We start from the raw sequence: 25,966 nt of genomic DNA, 5'->3' as shown, positions 1-25,966 counted from the left end.
AGCATGAGTGATGTTCCCAACAAACAAACAAACATACACTGTGGCATTAATTCAGATATTTTTGTCATGATTTTTGAAAGCTGGCTTGATGTAGTAGATATTAAATTTTGTTAATTATTTTTAAAATATCTTCACACATTTGTTTAGGGGCACTCTTATTAAAGCAGAGGATTAAGGTGTTAGGAGAACCCTAGAATTTGAGGGAAAGCTATACCATACAATGTACTGTATCAAACTATTTTACATTAATGACGCAGGTATTCTGAATTTTAAAGAAAATCAACATTGCTAAAAACAAGGTGTTACGTATTTTTTTTTTCAAATTGTATGAAAAGATTGAGTGTGACTCCATTTCCATTACATTAACTTTGTTGATCCTGCATCAATGTGTCATCATGATGATGTTTCTCAGAACTAGCTTGTCCAGGAACAAATGAGATGTTCAACTTCTTATGTTGCTTCTTCTTATTCAAAACAGGCAGAAGTGCCTGAAAATAATAAGAATCTTGGAAGTAAACAACCAACAGATAATGTTCCTGACACTGTGTGCTGTGTAAGTACAATTTTCCTTTCAGATTTTTTCCAGTCAAATTCCAGTTCTTGGATTGGCTGAAGATACTTGCTTCTTCCAAGTCCCTTTTTCTGCAAGCCACCATGTAAAATGTAAAATGCATTTATGATGTATGAGACCTGGGATAGACTCTTTATGCATGTTGATTACTGCAGAAACGCTGGTCAATCTGGAAATGTCACATTTATTCAAGCTGGGCTGCCTCTTCAAGGTCCTGCAAAGCTTTGTAGCTTCCGGATACTACTTAGGATAGAACTGTAGTGACAGTGTGTACTATAGTGACACTTACCTAGAATCAGGTGCTCTGGTTATTATCATGGATGGATAATTCTAGGAAAGTGCATTAGTTAGACCAGGGGTCCTCAAACTAAGGCCCGAGGGCCGGATCCGGCCCTCCAAGGTCATTTATCCGGCCCTCGCTCAGGGTCAACCTAAGTCTGAAGCGACTTGAAAGCACACAACAACAACAATCCTATCTCATCAACCAAAAGGAGGCCCACACTTCCCATTGAAATACTATTAAGTTTATATTTGTTAAAATTGGTCTTCATGTTAATTATTGTATCGTTTTTATGTGTTAATTGCACTACAAATAAGATATGTGCAGTGTGCATAGAAATTCATTCATTTTTTTTCAAATTATAATCTGGCCCTCCAACAGTTTGAGGGACTGATTTTCTGTTTAAAAAGTTTGAGGACCCCTGAGTTAGTCTGTTACTCCTTTCAGCTAGTCTACACAGGATAGCAACATTTTGGGGGATTTCAGTCCCAGCTGGAAAAGCTGTGATTGTATCTTGGACCATCTGCACCCTGAACATGTACTCTGGCATTTAATGAATAAACCTTTGCTTTTCAATCTTTTAAAGGAATATAATTTGTTTCCTGATGGTTACATTTGCTGGCAAAAGACAAAAACAATCTTCCTTGTACAGAATGTTTTATCTCATGTATTTTTCATATTGTACAAATTAGAAGACTCAACAAGAAGAGGAGAGCCCGGATGCAGAACTAGCCTCTCTGGATATCTTTATTGAGAAACTACCACCATGTGGCAGAATGACAAAGACAGAATCTCTCATAATTTCTTCCAGCAGGTAACATGCTTACAAACTGTAGCAACTAGCATTTGTCTCTTGCCTAGAAACAGGTTACTCCTATATTTTGGTTTGTGGCAACTCAGTTCTGTTTGAACAGTTTCCAATACAAAACTAAGTATTTTTTTGCCCCCGTATGACGATCCTAGTGTTTTGGTTCAGGTGTTATATAACTCCCAGTTATGCACCCTGATGACCAACCTGCTTTTTAAATCTCTTCTTCTAAAAAAAAATATTAAGGTTTTCTTTTTCCATGTCAGGAGCAACTTAAGAAACTGCATGTCGCTTCAGGTGTTAGAGAATTGGCTGTCTGCAAGGACGTTGCCTAGGTGACGCCCAGATACTTTACCATCCTGTGGGAGGCTTCTCTCATGTTCCCACATTTGAAGCTGGAGCTGACTGACGAGAGCTCACCCCCTCTCCAGATTCAAACCGCCAACCTTTCAGTCAGCAGTCCTGTCAGCACACAGGTTTAACCCATTGCACCATCTTAATATAGAACAGCATTTGCCAAAACCATGTAGAAATAATTAGTCAGATGCCAACTGATCTGTGACATTTTCATTCTTTTTAACAGACAGATACATGAAACTATAAATTTAATTCTGTTGTTTGGTCATACAAAACAATGCCACTTCTTATTTTGTTGCCCAAATCACTTGGTAGAGAAGTTCAGAAATATCACAGTTTTTCTTATCCTTGATGAGACTGTCTTGTTTGATCTCACTTTTGAATATGTGCAAAGCATCTAGTAATTTTAAAATGCTTCGAGTATGAAATTACTAGAGGTTTTGCACATATTCAGATTCTTTTTAACATTTTGGAGCTCTGCTGCAAAATTTTCACAGAGGGCTTTTGCACAAGTAAAATATTTTTGTAGAAAAAAATCACTTGCAACTATATCACAAAAAGTTGTAAAATGTGAATTTTTTGCAGAAGTTGGCTTTTTTTAAGATCTCACTTTTTAAAAAGCCAATTTCTGCAAAAAAAATCACATTTGCAACTTTTTGTGAAATAGATGCAAGTGGTTTTTTTCTATAAAAATAATATTTTACTTGTGCAAAAGCTCTCTGTAAAAAATTTGCAGCAGAGCTCAAAAATGTTAAAAAAGCATTTGAATATGTGCAAAAGCTCTAGTAATTTCACACTCAAAGCATTTAACAATTATTTGTTCTTGCATGCAAACAAAAAATATGTGGACATTTTAATCTGGATAGTGGGAAGTAGCTTTATGAGGTAGACTTCTGCAGGGGTGGGATTCTCTGATAAACAGACTTACTTTAAGAAGGCCTCATAAGTGTTTCAAGCTATTATCTCCTCAGCAAAGATCTGCTCAGATTCTCTGAAAGGAAGGGAATGTACATGTAAGAGGGAGTAGGTAGTATGTAAAGACTCTTTGATCCCAGGTCAAATATGAAAAACACTTCAAATTGGAATTTAGTAGGAGAATATTTTAACTTCTTGAACAGTTAGAATGTTTTCCTCAAGTCAGTTTAATTAACATCCTGGCTTCCAGTGGTTCTCAATCTTTGGGTCCCCAGGTGTTTTGGCCTGCAACTCCCAGAAATCCCAGCCGGGTTATTAGATGATAGGATTTTGGGGAGTTGAAGGCCAAAACCTCTGGGGATCCACAGGTTAAGAACTACTGGTCTAGACCAAATGCAATTTCGAAAACTTTCTGAAGCCAGTTTGAAGAGGTTTACAACTCTAATGTCTAACTACTGAAACTGTAGTTGGATCCAGTGCCTTGGGAGGGGAAGGGCATATAGTTATGAGGGAAGAGGATTCCCAGCTCACCAGAATTCCTCTCTGACCCGATAAAAATCTTTTCTGGGGGATTGAGGGGCCTTAGGAAAAGGTCTGAATGTGTATGAGAGGCTGCAGTGGGAGATGCAGTTGGGGAAGATTAGATAAAGGTAGCTCTCAGGAACAGAACATTGAATCTGATGTATGTAACAACCCTAAACTCAATCAAAACCTAATTTCTGTATTAACTTTTCACAACAACAATATTCTGTGTGTTTCATTTTGAGGAAAGTATTATTAAAAAGGCAGAGAAGATAGACTCCATAATCTAAAATCCTTGAGGAGGACACTTTTGGATTCAAAAAATCATTAAGGGTTTTTGGTGCTTTCAATGAAAGTATTTATGAGCAGTCTTCCTCACTTCTTGGAATATACATGTCAGGATCCAGACACCTTTAATGAGCCAGACACAGTGATAAAGCCCAAACGAAGTTTATTAAGGCAACAAAAAGGACTCAGGGACACTTACTTCAGTGTCCCTGGCCAAAACAAAAGGTTTCAAGCAGTTTGCAAGGCAAAAACTTAACTTGGCAAATAATCCGGATTAAACCGGCATATAATCTGGGATAAACAAAGGATTGAGCAAAACGCTCCAGAGTCACAGAGTTCAAGGTTTGCAAGTATGCAAGGTGGAAGAACACAAAGCCGTAGTCCAAAAACAGTCCAAAGTCAAAGATATTAGAGTCCAAAAAATCAGTGTCGTTGTCCAGGCAGTCCAAAGTCAAGAAGAGGGGAAGTCAGCACTTACAGGAATCCAAAGCCAGTCGATAAACGGAGAAAGCAGCAACCTGTAGTTCCAGGACCCAACAAGAGAAACGGCAGCGACAAAGACCCAGGCACAATTCCAACACTTAGGTTCCATGACTCACTGTTGTAATTTGGTGAGGCACCAGCACTCTTTGTCAGAGAAAGCTAAAGATTTTGTAAAGCTACAGCTCATGATTTCATAGCATAGCATGGCAATTAAACTGGTGTCAAACTGCATTAATTCTACAGTGTAGATGTACCCTCAATTGTCCTTTTGCTTGCTTCTTGTTTTGTATATATGTATAGTTGTTTGAAATTTTGTAAATCGCCTTCATCATTGATAAAAAAAAGTCAGTATGTGAGTAAATGGAAAGAGGAAAGTTCTGTAATACTGCTTTCTCTCTATTTCTTTCTGGGATCAATTATGTTGCAGTACAGTGAGCACTGTCTGTGCTTTTTTCATTTTCATGTGAAGCATGCATAATACTGTCTCTTAGCAGGTTAGAGGGGAAACAGGTGGGTCGCAGAGGTAGAAGCACATCACTGAAGGAAAGACAGCCAGCAAAGCAGCAGAATGAGAGGGCCAATAGTCTGGACAATGAGCGTTCTCCAGACACCAGGCACCACTTACAGGTGAGTTGTGTCTTTCATTGTCCAACTCTTTCACTTTTTCTCATTTGGTATAACTTCATCATGAAGAAAGGAGCAGTCAATTACCCCTGCATTATCCTATTCTGTTTTGTATTTACAGATTCCTAGAAAAACCGTCTATGACCAGCTGAATCACATTTTGATCTCAGATGACAAGCTTCCAGAAAATATCATTTTAGTCAATACTTCTGACTGGCAAGGGCAGGTGAGGAATGCTTCTTTTAGAATAAACCAAAAAAGTCAATTGCTAGACTCCAAAGTGATGTTATCAAGGCCATTGGCAGCAAAAACCTTTTGTATAAGGTTTTGAATGCTTGAAGGTTTTAATTCTCTTTATTCATCATTAGTATTAATTCAAGATGCAGGTTATGACCTATAAAGCCGTAAACGGTTCGGGCCCCGTCTATCTTCGCAATTGCATCTCCCTCTATGAAGTGACGCGAACTTTAAGATCTTCCGGGGAGGCCCTCCTTTCGCTCCCACCACTGTCACAAGCATGGTTGGTGGGGACAAGAGAGAGGGCCTTCTCAGTGGTGTCCCCCCCCCCCCCCGCCTCTGGAACGCCCTTCCTAGAGAAATAAGACAGGCCCCATCCCTCCCCTCCTTTCGTAAGAGCCTGAAGACCTGGTGGTTTACACAAGCCTTTGAGAACGACTAGTTCTAGCTCAGCCTCAGATACTGTTGAACATGGCCATATCTTTTTCTACCAATTACGCAGGTTACTTCCTCCTATTAGGCCCCGGTAATTAGACTCTACCTAATTTCCCAGGCCCTTTAACAAATTGCACTAGCCTCGGCCCGGACTTTTAAATTGCCTTGAACAGGGAGGATTATTTTAAACATATATGTGCTATTGTGATTTTTTATGTTTATATTGTCTTGTTAATTTTATATTTATGCTGTTTTCTTTGAATATATTGATGGTGTTACTTGGAAAGCGCTCTGAGTCCCCTCGGGCTATATAAACAAAGTTTTATTGTTGTAGTATTATATCTGAGTTCAGGTCCTTCATAACTATCAAGGAATAACTATTAAGTAATACAGTTGTATTGTGGAGTTTATGTACCAGCAGCCTGTCGTAGCTAGCTCTGATAGCAAGGACGAGGAGGAGCTGTTTGAAGGGTCAACAGTTATGTTGGAGCCCAGCAGTGCCCAACAGCTTTCTCTTCTGAGCTTGTAAGAAGAGCCTTTGGAGAAAGCTATCACTTCACAGCCTGTAGAGCATGTACAAGCCAGTACATCTGAGCAGTTGGAGGAAAGATTAAGTATTCTGACTCTTTTAGATTTGGGAAGGGAAGAAACTCAAGTTTGCAGATCCACTTGATTAGCAGGGAAACGAGCTATCAGTAGGCAACACATGAGAAACTAGCTTGAAAGTTGATCAGGAGTTGCATGTTGTTGCTGGCAGCATGTCAGTGTTTGGAGCTGTGACCTTGGACTTCTGGTGATTTTGGGATTTGTGAACCTTTGGATTTTGGATTGACTTTGAGCTCTAGTGTTTGTTGAAAATGGCGTTTGAATATTGAAACGAACCATTGTGTTATTTCCTTTTTTTTGTGTCTCTTCAGTTGGCTTTTTCAGTTTGGACTAGCACTGTTTGCTGTTTGGATTACTTCTGTTTGTAAGATGGGTCTCGGCTTCATGGCACAACCTCCAAACTACCTCCTGTAGATACAGACATTGCCTTTTTGGCGTAACTGGTTTTGTTTCTCCACCCAATTGTCTTCCACAATAAACTAACTCTTTCCACAAGTATTTGTAATGTTGTTTAATGGTAACCATAGTAAACTGCAACACTTTGTTCAACCTGCAGTTTGCTCAAAACGACGTTGGTTACTAAACCCATGCTTGAGTTGAATATGTTAAATACCCCAGACATTTTTATTGACTGGTAATGGATAACTTATTGAGAATGTTTAATAATGAATGAGGTCTTTTTATGACAAGCTTTTGTGTTATTTTCAGTTCCTTTCAGATGTCCTGCAAAAACATTCTCTTCCAATAGTATGCACGTGTTCTTCTGCTGATATTCAGGCAGCTTTTAGCACTATTGTCTCAAGAATACAGAGATAGTAAGTTGTGTTTTTAAAGTAATCTTATCAGATATGTTTTTTTGTTTCCTAATGTATATCCCCTGCCCACAATTCCATCTACAGTTCCTTCAAAGCGTAGTGCAGTGATGCACAACCTTTTTGGTTGTAATCAGTTGTTATGCTCTTTTGGGTGATGGGTCCACCTATAAATTTGCATGTAGACACATATCTCTATAAGAAGTTCAGTTTCCTTATTAGGCAGCAGTGGAATTACTTCTTTCCCCTAGCATGACAGATTGATTTTTAGATCCCTCTGGCAGATGAAGCAGAGAATCTTCTTTTTACGACCACCTCTTTCTCCCCTCACTCCTGGTCATCTTATGAAAAGAGTGTAAAGTGTCCTTGGCAAAATACAAGAAGCAATTTGGCAACAACAGAATTTGAACCTAAGTTGATATAAATTTTACTCACATTTTACTGAATATTTTATTAGACATTTTATTTTTGTGTGATTTTTGTCTTGTATTTTATGTTAAATGTGCTTTGATTTGTATTGTACTATGTTGTGAGCCACCTTGGGTCCTGTTAGGGAGAAAAGTGGGATATAAATAAAGATTGATTCTTTTTCTTATTATTATTACTCATGGTTATGTATTAATTTAAAATGTATTAATTTACATTTAGCAGTAGCTGAAATGCAATTAAGTAGAACAAGAACTACCTGCAATAGCTTGATAGTTGCCTTTGCTTGCAGAGGAAAAAAGTCAGGTGTATTTTTTAATATTTTCTATTTTTGTTTTTTAATCTTTTTTTTAAAGGTGGGGGTTGATATTAGTATTAGTTGGCAGGGATGGGCGAAGAAATGGGGTGGGGATATTATAGTGTTCTATTTGCATTTGATCCTTTGGTTTTGTTTCTCTTTTTAGTGTCTCTTTTTATTTTTAGTTTGTTGTGAACATTTAATGCACATTAAAACATATGTTGAATATTTATTATTTAGTATTTGTCTATGGATTTTCTTTAAAGCAGTAATTTTCTCTTCCTCGTTTAGCTGTAACTGCAACTCTCAACCTCCCAATCCAATTAAAATTGCAGTTGCTGGAGCCCAGAATTACCTCAGTGCCGTGTTGAGGCTTTTTGTAGAACAACTGTCTCACAGAACCCCAGATTGGCTCAGCTACATGAGATTTCTTATTATACCACTAGGTAAATAATCTTTTTTTTCTTTCTTACATGTAATGGTTTTGCAGCAGCTTAGTACTTCAGCAACTGTTAGTTTCACTGTTCTCTGGATAATATTGCATAGTCTTGCATCTGGTAACTGCAGTCTCTAGAACTGTTGTTCTCAACCTGTGAGTCCCCAGATGTTTTGGCCTTCAACTCCCAGAAATCCCAACAACTGGTAAGCTGGCTGGGATTTCTGGGAGTTGTAGACCAAAACACCTGGGGACCCACAGAATTGAACTGGATGATCTAAAAGGCTCTAGAATATCAACACTTTACCATTGTTCCCTTTCAGTCTCTGTGATATCATGAATGGAGTTTCCCTAGAGTTCCCACATGTGTTTGTGTGTATTTATGCCTTTAAGTCACCAGCTGACTTACGGTGACTCCATGAATTTCATAGGGTTTTCTTGGCCAATGTGGTTTTTCAAGTTCCTTTCTCTGAAATATGGTCTACAGCACATGGTATTCGTTGGCTGTCTCCCATTTAATTATAAACCAGGACTGACCCTAATTAGCTTCTATGGTCAGGCAAGATCCAATGTCTTTAGGGTGTTACCAAATACACAGATGGCATAAAATTAGAATCACTGAAATAATATGAACACAAGAAAGATTAACATTGTTGATCTTAAAATTTCTTTTAAAGAACCTTAAAATGACCCTTAGATAATATTTTCTTGATTGATAAAATTAAAAGATGTGATTTTGATTGGATTTTTTCGAATAGTGTGCTTTCATCATTTTCTCCAATAGCAGTGGGTTAAATGTGGAGACGAAATCACAACATTGTGTAAGTGGCACTAATTTGTCCAACAAACTTGTCGTAACAGGCCATGAAGGATTACAAGGCTCTTTCCTCTGAGTTTATTTATTTATTATTTATTTACTTTGCTTATATACAGCTGTTCTCAGCCCAGGGGCGACTCACAGCGGTGTACAACATAGGAACAACAAAATTCAAGACATAGTATAAAAACAATTCTGGCCCCAGAGTGGCCGTTGGTGTTGGGGGAGGGGCGCTGATGTCACAGGGGACAAGATGGCAACGTCCTCCTGGCTCCCCTTCTTTATTCTGGCCCCAGAGTGGCCGTTGGTTAATGGAATAGGCCTGGTTGTTCGAAAGGTGATGAATACATTTCTTCACCACTAGTACTACACAGTATATTCTATAATGAGCTGTGATCTGTGTCCAGATGGAGTCAGCTCAGGTCTTTCTGTACCTATGATCCAGCTTTCTTCATTTATGCTTCATTTAGTTGAGTTCTAGTATATACCAATAGATATCCCAAACTCAAAATGTCCGTTGATATAAACTCAATGGACATTTTGTACTCAAATGTCCCTTCCCTTCCTAAGATTATCACAGTAATGTCAAGAAAGGAGGCTGCTGGGTAGCATAGTAGGCAGAACCTGACTTGTATGGAAATGGTTTATACTTGAGTATAAGCTGAGTTTTTCAGCCCTTTTTTTTAAGTGGAAAAAGCCCCCCTCGGCTTTATTCAAGTCAAGGTTATTTATTATTTTACTGTTATTTTTATTTTTGCTACATTTATTATTTTACTGTATTTATTATTACTATTATTACATTTACATTATTTTACTCTATTAATATTATATTGCATGTATTATTTTACTCTATTATTACATTTATTATTTTACTCTATTATTATTACATTTATTATTTTACTCTATTATTATTATTACATTTATTATTTTACTCCCTTTATTATTATTGGAAGGATATGTAAACACTTTACATTGAAAATGGTTAGAATAATGGTTTAATCGGAGTTGGACAGTCTAATCTTAAATTCCAGTTTTATGTAAATATTCAAAAACATTTAACCTACTGATACTTCAATTCATGTAATTTTATTGGTATCTACTTTTATTTTGAAATGTACCAGTAGCTGCTGCATTTCCCACCCTCGGCTTTTATTCGAGTCAATACATTTCCCCAGTTTAGGTACCTCAGCTTATATTTGCGTCAGCTTATACTCAAATATATAAGGTATATTTATTTCTATCTGTTAGCGTTGTCATTTTCCCAAGAAGAAGTATGCATCTTTCTGTTCTTAGGTAGCTTTGATTTCCCCCTTCTCTACCATTATTTGGTCTCTATGTTTGTTCCAAATCCATTTTATTCCTTTTTGTGATCCATGGGATAAAAGGCTCGTATCTTTGTCCTAGAATGATTCTTATTGCCTTAATTTTCAGTGTCATTTATGGTGACGTATTTTTCTTTTACAAACTAATGTATGTTTAAATGTACTCAAAAGTGTGTGTGTTCATTGTAGGTTGTCACCCAGTCGCAAAATATCTGGGCTCAGTCGATTATAGATACAACAACTTCTTTCAGGATTTATCTTGGAAAGATTTATTTAACAAACTTGAAGCACAAAATGCTCGTAAGTACTGTTGAGTGCCGTGTAATTACATGATGCCAGCTGCTTGATTTACTACCTTTGCGGAAATAAACCAATAATTATGTTTTCAATATCCTGCCTTTCTAGTTTATTCCAAATACAATATAGCTCGGGGTCTACATATGGCCCTAGGGTTCAACGTTTCCCAACTCTGTTTTTGAAGTGCTCCACTAAAGCTTTACCATATATGACATGGACAAACTATCAGGACTGTCACCATTGAACTGTACTTGTGCGTCTCCTGAAGCTTTGGGTTGGTTTCTGCTGAAATAAAATATTGGGGTGGATAGGCCATTAGTCTGGGTTACAGCAAGTGTATTTGTTCTTATTATTCTAAACCAGGGGTCCTCAAACTTTTTAAACAGAGGGCCAGGTCACAGTCCCTCAAACTGTTGGAGGGCCGGATTATAATTTTTAAAAAGCATGAATGTATTCCTATGCACACTGCGCTTATCTTATTTGTAGTGCAAAAACACTTTAAAACAATACAATAATTAAAATGAAGAACAATTTTAATAAATATAAACTTATTAGTATTTCAGTGGGAAGTGTGGGCCTGCTTTTGGCTGATGAGATAGGATTATTGTTGTTGTTGTTGTTGCTGTGTACTTTCAAGTCATTTCAGACTTAGGTTGACCCTGAGTGAGGGCCGGGTAAATGACCTTGGAGGGCCGTATTCAGCCCCCGGGCGGTAGTTTGAGGACCCCTGTTCTAAACAAATGCACAGAAAATTGTTTTGTTGCTTCTTTTTCTCTGTTTGCTTTGTTTTAGCCCAGGAATTGCCTGATATCGTCTCCAGAATAACCCAGTACATAGTGGGAGCAAACTGTGCTCATCAGTTACCTATTGCAGAAGCAATGTTGACATACAAACAGAAAAGGTACCTTGTTTTTAAAGCAATCTCTTGATCAGACATAAATCATGCAAAACGTTTTCATATTTGTTGAACCTTAAAATGTCAGCAGTGAAGATTCACAATAGTCGGATACTGGTTACAACCCTGTAGTATTCATAAAACGAATGGGCTACATTAGTCAGGTACTACTTAATGTTAAAAACAAGCTCTCTGAATGAGAAAATAAAACTGAAAGTTATGTTTTACAGCTCAGAAGAAGAACTTGGTTGGACAATTCAAAACAAAGTCTAAGTTCTCAAAACATGTGTACTGTCGATACTGCATGCACATGCCATAAGAAGTCAGCATGTTTCCTGTCAAAGTAGATTAATTTAGCCTTACAGTTTGATTTATTTTGTATCCATGAGTGTAATAGTTTACTTGTGTTTCTCTTGGTTGCTTCTGAAAAGGAAAAAGACCTTTCAATTTGATTTTAATATAAGGTATTAGTCTTTCTATATTTCCTTTTCGATCTGTTACCCTGCATTTTTCATTTGTTGATCTTTTTGCTGCTTAGCAGTATTTCATGCTCAGTTTTGGTACAGTGTGTACTGATTTGCTGCTTTTGATATCATCTCAGGAGGCAAAATGCATTGTCAAAAAGACTAGAATTTTAAGTTTCAGAATTACATTCTTTAACTGCAGCTGATTGGGGGAAAGTGTGCACTACTGACCTAAAAATCAAGTCAGTTTACAACTGGCATTCTAGCTTTCTTCCATTTATAATAATAAGGATGTAATTTGTCACCTCAAGTAATTTTAGAAATTTTCTTCCTACTGCAAGGAAGTCTTCAAAGATTGTGCAGTTTTTGAAGTCTTTTCACATTTTAAAACTGTTTCTGCAGGAAATTTTCACTTCAAGACAGAAAATGCCCTTTACTGTGCAGAATATTATTTTTTTCTACGCAGAAACAAAACTCACATGCAAATGTAGCATGAGATAAGTCTTGAGTTCTGAAGATTGCCACATGATTTTCTTCATAAAGGTTTTCTGTGCGTTGAAGGAGGGGAGCACCTTTCCCAACCATTACTGAATTTTTCTAAAAAGATATTTCCACTCTTAATACATAAAGGCCTCAAATTGGGTTTGCAAGTTCTTGACCAGCCTGTAAATAAAGCTGTTTAAGGCATTTCCCTGACCTCTTTATAGGAAGGAGCGTAGCTTGCTTCTTTTTCCTCACAGAAATAACAGGTTCATTATTTTGTTGCCTTATTGTGACCGAAGCAAATTGAGGGTACAGTTAACATGTATTTAAAAACACAAACAAAGTTAAAAACTTGTCATTATACTAAATCTCCTTAGACCAGTAGCTGGCCATTTGGAGTGCCTCTGGTGTTGCTATAAGAAGGTCCTCCACTATGCATGTGGCAGGGTTCAGGTTGCATTGTAGGTGGTCTATGGTTTTCTCTTTTCCACACTTGTATGTCATGGACTCCATTTTGTAGCCAATTTCTTAAGGTTAGCTCTGAATCTCGTGGTGCCAGAGCGCAGTCTGTTCAGTGCCTTCCAAGTTGCCCAGTTTTCTGTGTGTCCATGAGGAAGTCTCTCATTCGGTATCAGCCATGGATTGAGGTTCTTGGTTTTAGCCTGCCAGTTTTGGACTCTCATTTGCTGAGGTGTTTCTGCGAGTATCTCTGTAGGAAGCTACTTCTTGATTAAAGGCATTGGCGTGCTGGCTGATATCCGAACAGAGGATGGGCCAAAGATGTCACTGCCTTGGTCCTTTCATTATTGGTTGCTACTTTACACGGATGTCAGGTGGTGCAATACCAGCTAAACACCATAATTTCTCCAGCGGTCCTGTGATAATGCGGCATGTCTCATTAAGAGCCACCTCCAGTTTTAGCGTGATGAGATGTGTTCCTCACTGGGCATGTGTAGTCAGCAGCAGAGTAGCAAAGCACAAGGGCAGATGTCTTCACTGTGTCTGGTTGTGATCCCCAGGTTGTGCCAGTCAGGTTTCATATAATATTCTTTCTAGCACCCACTTTTTGCTTTGTTACATAATTTATCCACCACCAAAAAGCTAGAGTTAGGTGCAGTGTTCTAGGCAAGGTTGTAACAACCTATTAACTGGGAAGGGGAGCCTCCATTTGAGGTCTAACCACATTTGCTTTCAACAAAAATTGTAATTTTGGCTGTGTCTTACAAGTAGCTGGACTCAATAATTGAAGAACATAATTTTATGGCCCTCAATATTCACTAGTGTTTGGTATCAGGACTCCTGTGGATAACAACATCCATGGATGTGCAAGTCCCATTACATATAATTGCGTAGGAAAATGGCGTGCTTTATATAAAATGGCAAAATGTAGATTTGCTTTTTGGAATTGGGAAAATATTTTCCATCTATGGATACAAAGGGCCAATAGTAAACACAATTTCAGAAGAGCATCTATAGTATGGATCAAAGTCATGCACATATAGTAAAAACAAAAATGTTTTTAGTACAAGGGATAAGCAGCAATTCATCCACAGAGATATATTTGTGTAAATGTGTGGATTCTGCATTCACTTTTAAGATACTGACAGAAAAACAAATGCACATTTCAAATGATGTTAACAGATGTTAGGAATGACCCTGAATGGCTTTGCATTCTGCCTCGAACAATTGCTGTATCTGAACTGATCTCCTTCATTAGCAATTTTTTTAATTTCTGCATCTCGCCCTTTGCCACCTTCTGCAACCAAGGGATTGTGGGCTGTAAGAGGCTCTCCAAATGTATAGAATGTTTGAGGCCTACGGAATTGTTCAGTATATTTTAGCATTAAATTAAGTTCCGGTGACCAGAAGATTTGAAAAAGAAAAATAGCTTTAAAACTCTCTGGGCATCCTTTGCATATGAACTCCTTCTCAAGCTATTTCTTAATGATGATTTTTTGTGATGCTGACTGCAGTTTCTATCCCCTTTCCTTTCTATTGCATCTTTAGCTTTAAAAAAAACTGCAGATGCATGTAGTGTTTGTGAAGTGATGTATGGAAGTTTCATTTTGTCTGCATAGGAGCATGTACTGATAAATGGCCATGTATTTTTAAAGAAATAGATTTATTTTGGCAGAATTATTGCATTCTGTCTGCAGTACCTCTATTTTAACAGTAATTTCATGCAGAGCTTGGAAATACGGGACAACAGATATATTCCAAGAACCTCTGTGGATACTTGAAATTGTGGATAATGGCTAGCCCTATATTTTGACTGTGCTTTGGGCTGGAAGCATACCACAGAATTGAACTGGATGATCTAAAAGGCCCACAAACACTTCTTTAACAAGCTAATTGGTTTTAAAACATTGAGGATTCATTGGAGCAAGTCCCTTCTCTATTGAATTCAGCAAGAAAGGAAGATCTAGGCAGCGGTTCTCAACCTGTGGGTACTCGGATGTTTTGGCTCTCGCAGAAATCCTAACAGCTGGTAAACTGGCTGCGATTTCCGGGAGTTGTAGGCCAAAACACCTGGGGACCCACAGGTTGAGAACTTCACTCCAGGCTTATATGTCTTTTGTGGACGGAGGCTGTATTGTTACGCTATTCTCCTTCTTTGTTGATTCATCCTGATATCTATTGTATATTTTTATAACATACTAGCTGTCCCCTGTCACGCATTGCTGTGGCCCACATGGGGGTTCTGTATAGGAGGTTTGACCCAATTCTATTGTTGGTGGGGTTCAGAATGCTCTTTGATTGTAGGTGAACTATAAATCCCAAAAACTACAATTCCCAAATGTCAAGATTTTATTTTCTGCAAACTCCACCAGTGTTCACATTTGGGCATATTGAGTATTTTTTGTAGAGTTTGATCCAGATCCATCATTGTTTGAGTGCACAGTGATTTCTGGATGTAGGTGAACTACAACTCCAAAACCAAAGGACACTGCCCACCAAACCCTTCCAGTATTTTCTGTTGGTCATGGGAGAACTGTGTGCCAAGTTTGGTTCAATTCCATCGTTGGTGAGGTTCAAAATGTTCTTTGATTGTAGGTGAACTATAAATCCCAGCAACTACAACTCCCAAATGACAAAATCAATTTTTTTGAGTGAAGGACATTCATTGAGTTGTTAGGTGTCTTGTGTCCAAATTTGTTGTCAATTCGTAAAGTGGTTTTTGAGCTCTGTTAATCCCACAAACTAACATTACATTTTTATTTATATAGATCATACTGTTTATTTGATACAAGCTGTTCTAAGCCCCTTTGTAGTTTTTAGTATTTTTATTGTTGCTTACATAGTGCTAGGATAAATTAAACATTTTCACCAACTCCAATCTTCCCCCATTTCGTCTTCTCTTAACTTTTCACCCACATGTGGTTCAGTAGATCACCCACTTTGAGTGGTTTGGTAAAATCTGGGTTTAATGATTTGGAATCAAAAGATTTATTTAGGTAAAACCATGAACATTCCATGTCTGCTCAGAAATATATCCCATTAAACTTATTTATATTCCTATGAGTAGTAGTAAAGTTTATTGTTTAGTCCACTTGACCATATCAACAGTAAAAGACAAAAACAAGAAAATACATAAATAGACACTAATCACTGTCCTAAAACTCCTGTAATAGTGAACATACATTAAAACACAGTTAAAACTTGATTAAAGTTAAAAATTATCTTTAAAAGTTAAAGATAATTAAAAATATCACACAGTCCTGGGCACCCGGATGCAAAAGCTTTCCCCACTCCACCCCAGTTTATCTCTCTTCTCTTCCCACCATCCTGTTCTGCTCTTTACCCACCCCCCTTCTTCAGTGGATCACACACTTTCAGGGTTTGGGTAAGGTTGAAGCATGAAGCTAAAAGACATGGCTAGCTAAATGGATATCCTTGCTTATGACTTCTTTTTAAAATATTCAAATATTGAGTTAGAAGATGAACAACATCTGTACTCTGCTACTGATCTTTCAAGAGCAAATCAAACAAAATTGTATTTGCATTAAGCTAAGGACCATTAGAATTATAATGAATACACTACGTATCAGCAGACACGACCAACGTAAACACTTACTAGTACTAACACTAAAACAGTCTTAGATCTAAAATCTATCTAATACAACCTTATTTGTAAAATATATCTTGATTATTAAAACACATATAAACAATTTTCTAATTCTTGATAAGGTGTAGGAAAGCAGAGATTCATTTTGATGGGCATATTGCTGGTAGAGAACATCGAAACTCTTAGTAACTATCTAGAAGTAGTTATTTATGCGTTTCTGCCATTTAAAATGCATCAGTCATTCTCATGCCCACCAAGGCAGTTTACAAATATACAGTAATTAAAATAATATTCAATATAACAAAAAGGCAAAAATATTTCTTATCATAAAATATGGCAGGCGGAAAATACAATAGACTGATAGAAAAACCCATTTAAGTACCTGGGCAAACAAAGATGTTTTTTATCTGATGCCAAAACAACTTTAATTAGTTTTAGGAACAATCGTTCTGTAATCAGATTGCCACCACAGAGGAGGCAATCTTCTGTGCTGCCATCTCAGATGCCTCCTTGCAGTGGAGCTTCTGTTGATGATTTTAAATCGTGTTAAAACAGTTTGTCAACTGTCTGAAACTGAAAATTATCTGCATATAGTTTTTGCAGTATTAAATCATTTTCTTCTAAAGACCAAAGGAGCAAAGTAAGCGTAAGTGTGCTGTGTGTGCATGAGTGTGTGTGCATGCATTCATGGATGTTTGCACACTAATATCTATTTTGCATGGATTTATCATAAAATAATGTTCTGAGCATATAGAGAAATCCATATGTGCACATGTTTGTTGCTGCTGACTGTTGTGAGATAGTTACTTGCTTCTGCATTTTGTAATGACAATAGCTCTGTAATTTCTTTAGTCCAGATGAAGAATCAGCCCAGAAGTTCATCCCTTTTGTTGGTGTAAGTAATATTTTATGTGGATGGTTTGACAGGGATTTTTCTGTGACCTACATTACAGGGTGCATCTACACTGTAAAAAGGAACGCATGGCTCAATGCTATGAAATGGTGAGAGTTGTAGTTTGGTGGGGCACCAGCATTCTGGCCGAGAAGGCTAAAGACCTTAAAAAGCTACACTCCTAGGATTCTGTATCATTGGTCGTTTTAGTTAAAGTGGATTAATTTTGCAGTGTAGATGCTCCCACAATTGTGGGTTGCATGCAGTCTTGTTACATGCATGCAGATTGAGCGGCCATTCCCCTCCACACATACATTACCCAATGTGTAACAGCATATTTTAGAACAGGGGTCCTCAAACTAAGGCCTCCGTGATGAATCAGGGCAGCAGGGAATCTTAGCGCCCTATGTCCCGCCTTGCCATCCCCTCTACTAATACTTTCTTCAAATTAGAGCCAAAAATGCCATTTTCTTTTCAAGAAATACAGAAATTAACCTCTAGTTCAGCTTTCTTCCTGTTATTGTACAGCTCGTAATTCTGTGTAAAACTAGTCTTTTTTCTCTTGTCAGGTAGTAAAGGTTGGAATTGTTGAACAATCTTCTGCAACATCAGGTAATACTATCTTTCTGCAGTGTTATCATTTATCCTTAATGTATGTATTGCCTTTGGTGACATGTTATTTCTCTGAGGTGCTGTGTACAGTTAGAAAATATTACCATCCATAGAGATTTATATCCCCTATATATAGAGATTTATACCCCTTTTATATAAAAAAGAGACCAGATTACAACTGGCCCTCCATTTTCACGGGGTGCAAAACCTTGTGTTAAAATGGAAAAAAATGGAAAATTATGTAGGTGGTACCTGACTCCAGTCAAACTAGAGGTTGTACAAGGATGCTAAAATTTATGTTGGAAATGTGAAACACGCTAAGGTATTTTTTATTATATGTGATGGACACGTAACAGAGTATGAATACATTGAAATAGATTACAACTAGATCCATTTCTATTGTTTGGAGTAGAAATAACCCTAACCCTGAAACACACAAAGAAGATCCTCAGAGGAAAGAGACAGAGAAGCAGAACTGTTAAGAGCCACTCTTGGAGTTGAGCAATTAATTTCAGGTTCTCCCCTTAATACATGATTTATTGTTGTGTTGAAGTGAAATAAGGGGCTGTGGTGGCACAGTGGGTTAAACCACTAAACTGCAGAACTTGCTGATCGGAAGGTTGGTGGCTCGAATCTGCGGATGGTGTGAGCTCCCATTGTTAGCCTCAGCTTCTGCCAACCTAGCAGTTCAAAAACATGCTAATATGAGTAGAGCAATAGGTACCGCTTCAATGGGAAAGTAAAAGCGCTCCATGCAGTCATGCTGGTCACATGAACTAGGAGGTGTCTAAAGACAACGCTGGCTCTTCAGCTTAGAAATGGAGATGAGCACCACCCCCACAACTAGATTTAATGAGACGGGGAAACCTTTACCTTTGAGTGAAATATTGCATAATGATTGATTTTTTTCCAACATATTGTGACATCTTTATCAGTGACAGGGAAATTTGTGAATATTATTTATATCTTTTCTTTCCAGCAAATAAAGTGATATTATCTTCCTGCAAACTCTTAACATCTAATTCAGTTAAGCTTCAATCATGTACGTTGTCCTATTGAAGTCAGTGGGGAATATCTCTGAGTTTATACATATTGGCAGGAAATATTTCAGCTGTTCTGATATCATCAAGACAGTTTAATGTTTGTATGCTTTGAGTTTTAATTTACGTTATTGTATGATTTTTAGTGTTAGTCACTTTGAGTCCCCTTTGGGAGGGAAGCCAAGGGATATAAATTCTACATCTACAAATAATAATAATAATTTTAGATAAATGCTATTCAGTCTATTTCTTTTTAAAGCCAGCGCTGGATGTGTTTGTGCATGTGTGCAGGTGTGTGTGTAATAATTTCTAAAAAGCCCTGCTGTAATTAAAGTCATGTATCCCTTGTATCAGTACTAAGTGTTCAGAAATACACTATTGTAAAATAGTAATGGATGTCACCCTTAGTGCTTCTCCCTGATTTTGAAGTGAATTCCAAAATAGTCATTATGCTAATACCGTGACACTGCACTGTTCTTTCGGTGTGCTTGTTGAGAAAGAGAAAATTTCCATAGTGCTTGTGGATGATTGCTCCTCACTATCAATAATCTGTCTTTCACTTCTGATCTGTCTAATTTCTGCCCTTTCTGGTTCATTGTTTTCCATGCTTGCCACTTGAATCAATCTTTGTTATAGATAATTTAACTATACATTTCATATACCAAATACTGAGATGTTAGAACTAACAAGTTCTGTACAAAGTGGGGATGGGGGAACAAGGGAGTCTGAAACTTTGAAAATATGCAAAGTTCAAAAACTGCTTATAAAGTTGAAAAAGGTATTATAAACAACAGTAATATTTGCTCTGAATTTCTGACACCTGCATGCATTTTATATCTTCTGTTTGACGAGTATAAAATGTTAATTTTGTACTCTTCCACCTCCCTCTCCTGTAACAAATCACCATGCGTCTTGATCCAAGCATAAAGAAACATTACATTTATGTTAACTTTACAGTAATTCTTAAACATAATGGTGTCACTCTACTAGTAAAGGTGGCAGTATTTTGTTTATTTATTTATTTCGGGTATTTTTACCCCACCCTTCTCAACCCCCTAGGGGGGGACTCAGGGCGGCTTCCAGCCAGCACATATTTGATGCCTACAATTGAACACAATAAAATACATAACAAAACAGTAATTATAAATCATTAAAACGTTGAGTTAATTCAATAAAATCTTCTAGAAAAAAGCCAGCCTGGTGGTCGTCGTCTCGCCGAGTTCTATAATTAGTGATTCCATTCAGCTTATCATAATCCGTTTCCATAGCATCTTGTCGTCATTGTCCTTGTCAGTCTGCCAGATTACCCAAAGGCCTGGTCCCGTATCCATGATTTTAATTTCCTTCTGAAAGAGAGGAGGGATCTAATTTCCCTGGGGAGTGAATTCCACTGGCGGGGGGCCACCACCGAGAAGGCCTTGTCCCCACCAGTCTCGTTTGTAACAAGGGTGGGGCTGAGAGCAGGGCTTCTCCAGAAGATCTTAAATTCCTAGGCAGGACGTAAAAGGAGATAAGTTCGGACAGGTACGCTGGGCCGGAGCCGTATAGGGTTTTATAGGTCAAGACCAGCACTTTCAATTGTGCTCAGAAATAGATCAGCAGCCAGTGGAGCTGACACAACAGAGGGGTGGTATGCTCCCTGCATGACACTCTGGTGAGTAATCTGGCTGCTGCCCATTGGACTAATTGAAGTTTCCGAACAGTCTTCAAAGGCAACCCCATGTAGAGCGTGTTGCAGTAATCCATTTGGGATGTAACAAGAGCGTGGACCACTGTGGCCAGATCAGCATTTTGAAAATGCTGTGTAAAAGGTTCAACCTTGTAGACATAAATCCCCTTTGCGACATCAAGGATATTTTGAAATTACTTTTTTGCTGAAAAGTAGTATGAGAAAATTCTGATGACAATCCAGAAATGTCCTCCTACGGTGTGCAGCTGGTGCTTTTGGTGATCACTAGGCTGCAGACCAACCCTTTGAATCCTTCTTTTTAAGGTGACTCGGATGATGCCACTCCCAGTAGTTCGAGTGTCCTTTCCTCTACTCCACCTTCTGTGTCTCCTGCTATGAAGGAATCTTCCCCCACCCCACCTTCCTCACCGTCTGTCACAGGCAGTTTTGCTTCCTCCAGGTAAAGCACTTTTCTGCCTTTTCTTTGACATGTAAACTTGAGCTAAGAAATGACACCTGTTTACAGTATATGAGCACCATATCCCTTGTCATTTGCCCCTATTTTGTCTACAATCCCTTTTTCAGTCTGTATTCAGAAGTTCAGCTTTACTCAGAATTCGTACCTAAATGCTGATGGTTTTTGCTTAACCTTGGGCATTACTTTCTTTAGAGGAAAAAAGGTTAGCATTGGGAACAAATGAATTACTACTGTTATTAAAAAGAGGAAGTATGAGAGGTGGCAAGCACTGTGTTTCTAATCTTTTCAAAGTTGCAGGATTCCTTCAAGAGGTTTCCAACTTGAACCTATCATGATGTTTTTGGGCAATATTTGTTTGGGGATGGGGTGAGGGTTGCCTTTGCCTCCCTTTGAGACTGAGGGAATATATTTGTCATATCCATGTCTGAGCAGGGATTCAAACTCTGGTCTCCAGAGTTGAAATCATGCATTCAAAGAAAAACAGTAATTTTCCATTTGGTGGTCGCAAGAATGCATTTAAAATGGTTAATAAGAAACCTGTGCATAAAAATAACAAATAATAACAAAGTTTTTTATGCCATATCCGACAGTAATCTAGAAAAGTTAGGAAGTAACTCGTTTTTCCAGTGGATTACTTTGGTCAGTATTTACTTTTTGCAGTAGTAAGCTAGAACTGATTTCCTTTTGGGCAGTAGCCGTGGATGTACTTCACTGCCTATTACACATTACAGCACATGTGTTCAACTCAAGGCTTGTGAGCCAAATTCCCCCTTCCATGTCATTTTATGTGGCCCATGAGGTCTGGACACATTTTAGGGCTTGTAGCTAGCTAGCTACTCCCTGATAGAAACTGTAGTTTTGTGTTTTGTTTTGTTTTTTTGTTTTTTGTCGTGTCAGGAGCGACTTGAGTAACTGCAAGTCGCTTCTGGTGTGAGAGAATTGGCCGTCTGCAAGGACATTGCTGAAGGGGCACCCGGATGATTTGATGTTTTTATCATCCTTGTGGGAGGCTTCTCTCATGTCCCCGCATGTGGAGCTGGAGTTGATAGAGGGAGCTCATCCGCCTCTCCCCGGATTTGAACCTGCGACCTGTCGGTCTTCAGACCTGCAGGCACAGGGGTTTAACCCACTGCACCACGGGGGCTCCTGTTTTGTGTATAATGGAAACATTAAGTGCATTGACATTTCTGCAAATGCTTTTGGATCTGCATTGTAGTATATTTTCTTATTAATGCAGACTCCAGGCATCTAATGTATTTACGCTTCTACTTCCACTCACTCCACTCTGCTTGATTGTTTTCCTCTCTTCTTTGTCACCTTTTCTCTTTCTTATCCTACCTTTCACCATACTATGTGAGAAGATTTGACTTTCAGATTGAGCTCTCCTGTTTTAGGAACGTATGTGTTTGATGATAGTCAAATGAGTTGTGATGTCAGTGAAACCCTTTGCCAGAATTGCACTATATTTTTCTGTATAAAATGATAGGCAAATTTAAATCACGGTGCAAGTGTGAAGCGTATGAAATCTGTTTCATGTCTCACTTCCTTAGTTTTCCAGAAGCATTAACACTCCACCCTGTTATTGTCCTGGGTTGTGAATGATATTTATTTTTCCATTTATTTTTTGTGGATTTTTTCATAATATATTAATTTTGTGCACATTTTTCTAATATACATGTTTGGGAATGTGTTTCTTACAGTAATTAAACCTGTTTACTAGTTTTTCAAATGTATTCACTTAGTCATGTACATTTTAAAAATAGTCTCTCCAGAGTGCATTGCAACCCTAGCATATGTATTCATTTCTGAACAGGATTTTATTCAATTCTATAGATAGTTTGTAAAAGATGTGAAACAGGTATTTCTGGAGGGAAATTGAGAGCCAGTGAAATCCTTTTTACTGTCCTAGCTGAAAATAACCCCTACCAAGCTTCCAGGGAGACCCTTCTCTTGCTGCCGCCAACATTACAAATGCAGTTGGCGGTGACGAGAGAGAGGGCCTTATCAATGGCTGCCCCAATCCTTTGGAATGCCTTCCCTGGGGAGATTAAAACAGCCCCTTCCCTGACATCTTTTAAAAAACAACCAAAGACCTTCCTGTTTAAGCAAGCTTTTAATGAAGAAATTTAATTCAGAATGACAAGAAGGCTAACTTTCAGTGTCAAGTGAAGTGTACTATTTGAACTGATGAGTTCACGCAACAATTGTATCTGTTAAATGATTTTAAAATGTTTATGTTTTATTTTATAGTTGGTTTTATTGTTATATGTATGGTTGATTAGTATTTTTTTTCCAAAATGTTGTGAGCCGCTTTGTGTCCCGTTTAGGGAGAAAAGTGGGATATAAATAATAATAATAATAATAATAATAATAATTATTATTATTATTATTATTATTATTATGTGTATGTTTGTGTGCCTTCAAGTTGCTTATTGATTTATGGTAACCTTATAGATTTCATAGGGTTTTCTTAAGCACGGAATATTCAGATGGTTGTTCAAGTTCCTTCCTCGGGTTTTCCCCCCCACAGCTTTTGTAGCTGTTATACTCCAAACAGGAAGGAAATGAGAAGGATGGATAGAAAACTATATAGATGATAGATAGATCAACTATTTTTGTAAAGAATTCGATTTGTTCTTCTCACCAAATTGTGCTTTAAATCTCATCTAACAACAACAACAACACTTTATTTATAGATTGCCCTATCTCCCCTGAGTGAATCAGGGCGGTTTCCAACATGTATGGCAAGCATTTAATGCCAACAAAGAAACGTATAACAGATTACATCAAAACATGACACTTCACAGGAAATAGAAAAGTCATTACTAAAACTTAATACCAAATAGAAATCAAAAAGTAAAACAAGACAATCCTAGCAGACATAATCACGTAATATGAATGTAAACAGAATAAGAATTTAAAATAACTAAAACCTTACTAAGGGATAAAATTGTTGCCAACAACTAACAGGCTGAAGTCAGTTCCAATATCTAAACAGGAAAATCTTAAATACTTGATAAGGAATAAGCAAGATTAAAACATCATCCATCATTACTGACATTTAGTTGGTACCTGTGGGATTAAAAATATATCAGAAAGAAACCATTCATGTGCTATTTAAAACTGTTCACTGATAAAGAAACCTAGTTGAAATAACCCACACCTTACACTATTTTGAAGATAGATATGTACTTGTAAATCACACTTGAGTACAAAGAAGTCTAAAACTGTGTTTTTGTTCCTTTGTGTCATACATCTGCATAAAACGAAAAGCAGATGGACGACCTGAAGGCATAAGATTTTTGAGAAAATTCTATAATTTACTTCTAATTTGTGTCTTGTATTATACTGATTATTTTCTAACATAGGAACCTCTTGTTATTTAACAATAATGTGAGAAATCTGGTTTCTATAACTATTCAGCCAAGGCTCTTGATTAGTAGAAATCATTAAGCATATTTCCAATATGTCTCTTTGGAATTTCCTCCCTCCCTCCATAAAATCTGTATGTGCAATAACTTAAAAACTGATATATTTTCTTGTACCTTACAGCCATAATCTTGGTATGGAACTGATGGGTCTTCAATTAGATTACTGGATTGCATCTCATCCTGTGGAGAAGAAGAGAGATTCAGAGAAAAGGGATCCCTCCACTGCCAAAAACACACTGAAATGCACTTTCCGGTCTCTCCAGGTCAGCCGGCTGCCCACAAGTGGAGAAACCACGTCCACCCCTACTATGTCTATGACAGTTGTGACAAAAGAAAAAAACAAAAAAGGTGCGGACAGAAAAAGTAAATTGGTCTTTTGCTTTCTGCTAACAGTACTAAGTTAAGCTTGCTTTCCAATAATGAAAGGTTCCTATCAGTTCTTTGGGATTCTGTGGGGTTATTAGTATGTCAGATGCATTTAATGGTAACAGTCTCCAGCTAATTTTTGCATTTTGTTAAGTGCATTGACAAAAACCTGACTCGTACTCGTGAAAAATTAATATTTGCAGCTATGCTTATTAGATCAAGCTTCTTCAGAAAGGATTCTGGTTTAAGAAAAAAGTAGAAGACCATTGTCCAACATGGCATACAGTAAAAGAGATCAAGGAGCACAATCTCAATTATTTTATCAAGATCGGAGCAAGAATAAACAGGGAACTTTCATACAAATATGTTACTAAATTCAAGAAGCAAAGTAGTTTGCAGATCAGTTATTATCAGATTTCTGCCTACCTGCAAAGAAGCTAAACACTTCTTTTAGACAAAACCAGGGCCTGCAGAGGATACAAAAATGGCATTTGGCAAATAAAAAGTAGACAACAGCAATAAGCAGCAACCATTATTCAATTTGCTGGCAATATTGAGAGGGAACCTGATGAAAGATCTTCCACAGCATTAGGCTTTTGCCTCAAACCCATGAGCTCTAATCTCACAACTCATGAGATGTGTCCATAATATTCCTTCACAAGGACAGGATTCAGAAACTACAAAATTCAAATTAATATTTCTGAAACAGCAGGAAATGTATAGTCCTGTTCGCTGATTTGGCAAGAGAATATGATAGATCACACTCATCCTCTCCTCTTTCTGGGTAAACAAAGCTGTTTACTTAACCAAATCCTAATTTGAAATTGATTCAGATAATTAAACCTCCCAAGAATTTTGAAATGGCAAAAGCAAAACAAAACCCACTTGAGCATATTATCCCAAACAGTGGATGTGGCTCTTAATGAGACATGCCACATTATCACAGGATGTCTATGCCCTACACCACTGGAGAAATCATACTGTTTAGCCAGTATTGCACCACTTGCCATCTGCCGGGAAGTAACAGCCAATAATG

At 37.6% G+C, this 25,966-nt stretch overlaps 1 protein-coding gene across 4 annotated transcripts in view; it reads left to right on the top strand.

Moving 5' to 3' along the window:
* LOC132774298 (phosphofurin acidic cluster sorting protein 2) overlaps positions 1-25,966 on the top strand; it is a 67,163-nt gene that overhangs the window by 29,870 nt on the left and 11,327 nt on the right. Inside the window, exons 11-23 of one of the 4 annotated variants that reach the window (XM_060774292.2) lie at positions 479-553; positions 1,544-1,665; positions 4,719-4,851; positions 4,970-5,074; positions 6,835-6,941; positions 7,954-8,108; positions 10,427-10,537; positions 11,327-11,435; positions 11,861-11,893; positions 17,295-17,337; positions 17,904-17,946; positions 20,980-21,115; positions 24,686-24,912. In XM_060774292.2, coding sequence (XP_060630275.2) covers positions 479-553; positions 1,544-1,665; positions 4,719-4,851; positions 4,970-5,074; positions 6,835-6,941; positions 7,954-8,108; positions 10,427-10,537; positions 11,327-11,435; positions 11,861-11,893; positions 17,295-17,337; positions 17,904-17,946; positions 20,980-21,115; positions 24,686-24,912 — 1,399 coding nt within the window. Of the gene's footprint in view, positions 1-478; positions 554-1,543; positions 1,666-4,715; positions 4,852-4,969; positions 5,075-6,834; positions 6,942-7,953; positions 8,109-10,426; positions 10,538-11,326; positions 11,436-11,860; positions 11,894-17,294; positions 17,338-17,903; positions 17,947-20,979; positions 21,116-24,685; positions 24,913-25,966 lie in introns of all 4 variants that reach the window. The other 3 variants (XM_060774291.2, XM_060774294.2, XM_060774293.2) reach the window with 3 other exon arrangements.

This window comes from Anolis sagrei, chromosome 4, assembly GCF_037176765.1.
Source record: "Anolis sagrei isolate rAnoSag1 chromosome 4, rAnoSag1.mat, whole genome shotgun sequence".
In the NCBI taxonomy this organism is placed as follows: Eukaryota; Metazoa; Chordata; class Lepidosauria; order Squamata; family Dactyloidae; genus Anolis; species Anolis sagrei.
Note: the sequence above shows the minus strand (reverse complement) of the source record. Positions and strands in the feature narration are given on the sequence as shown.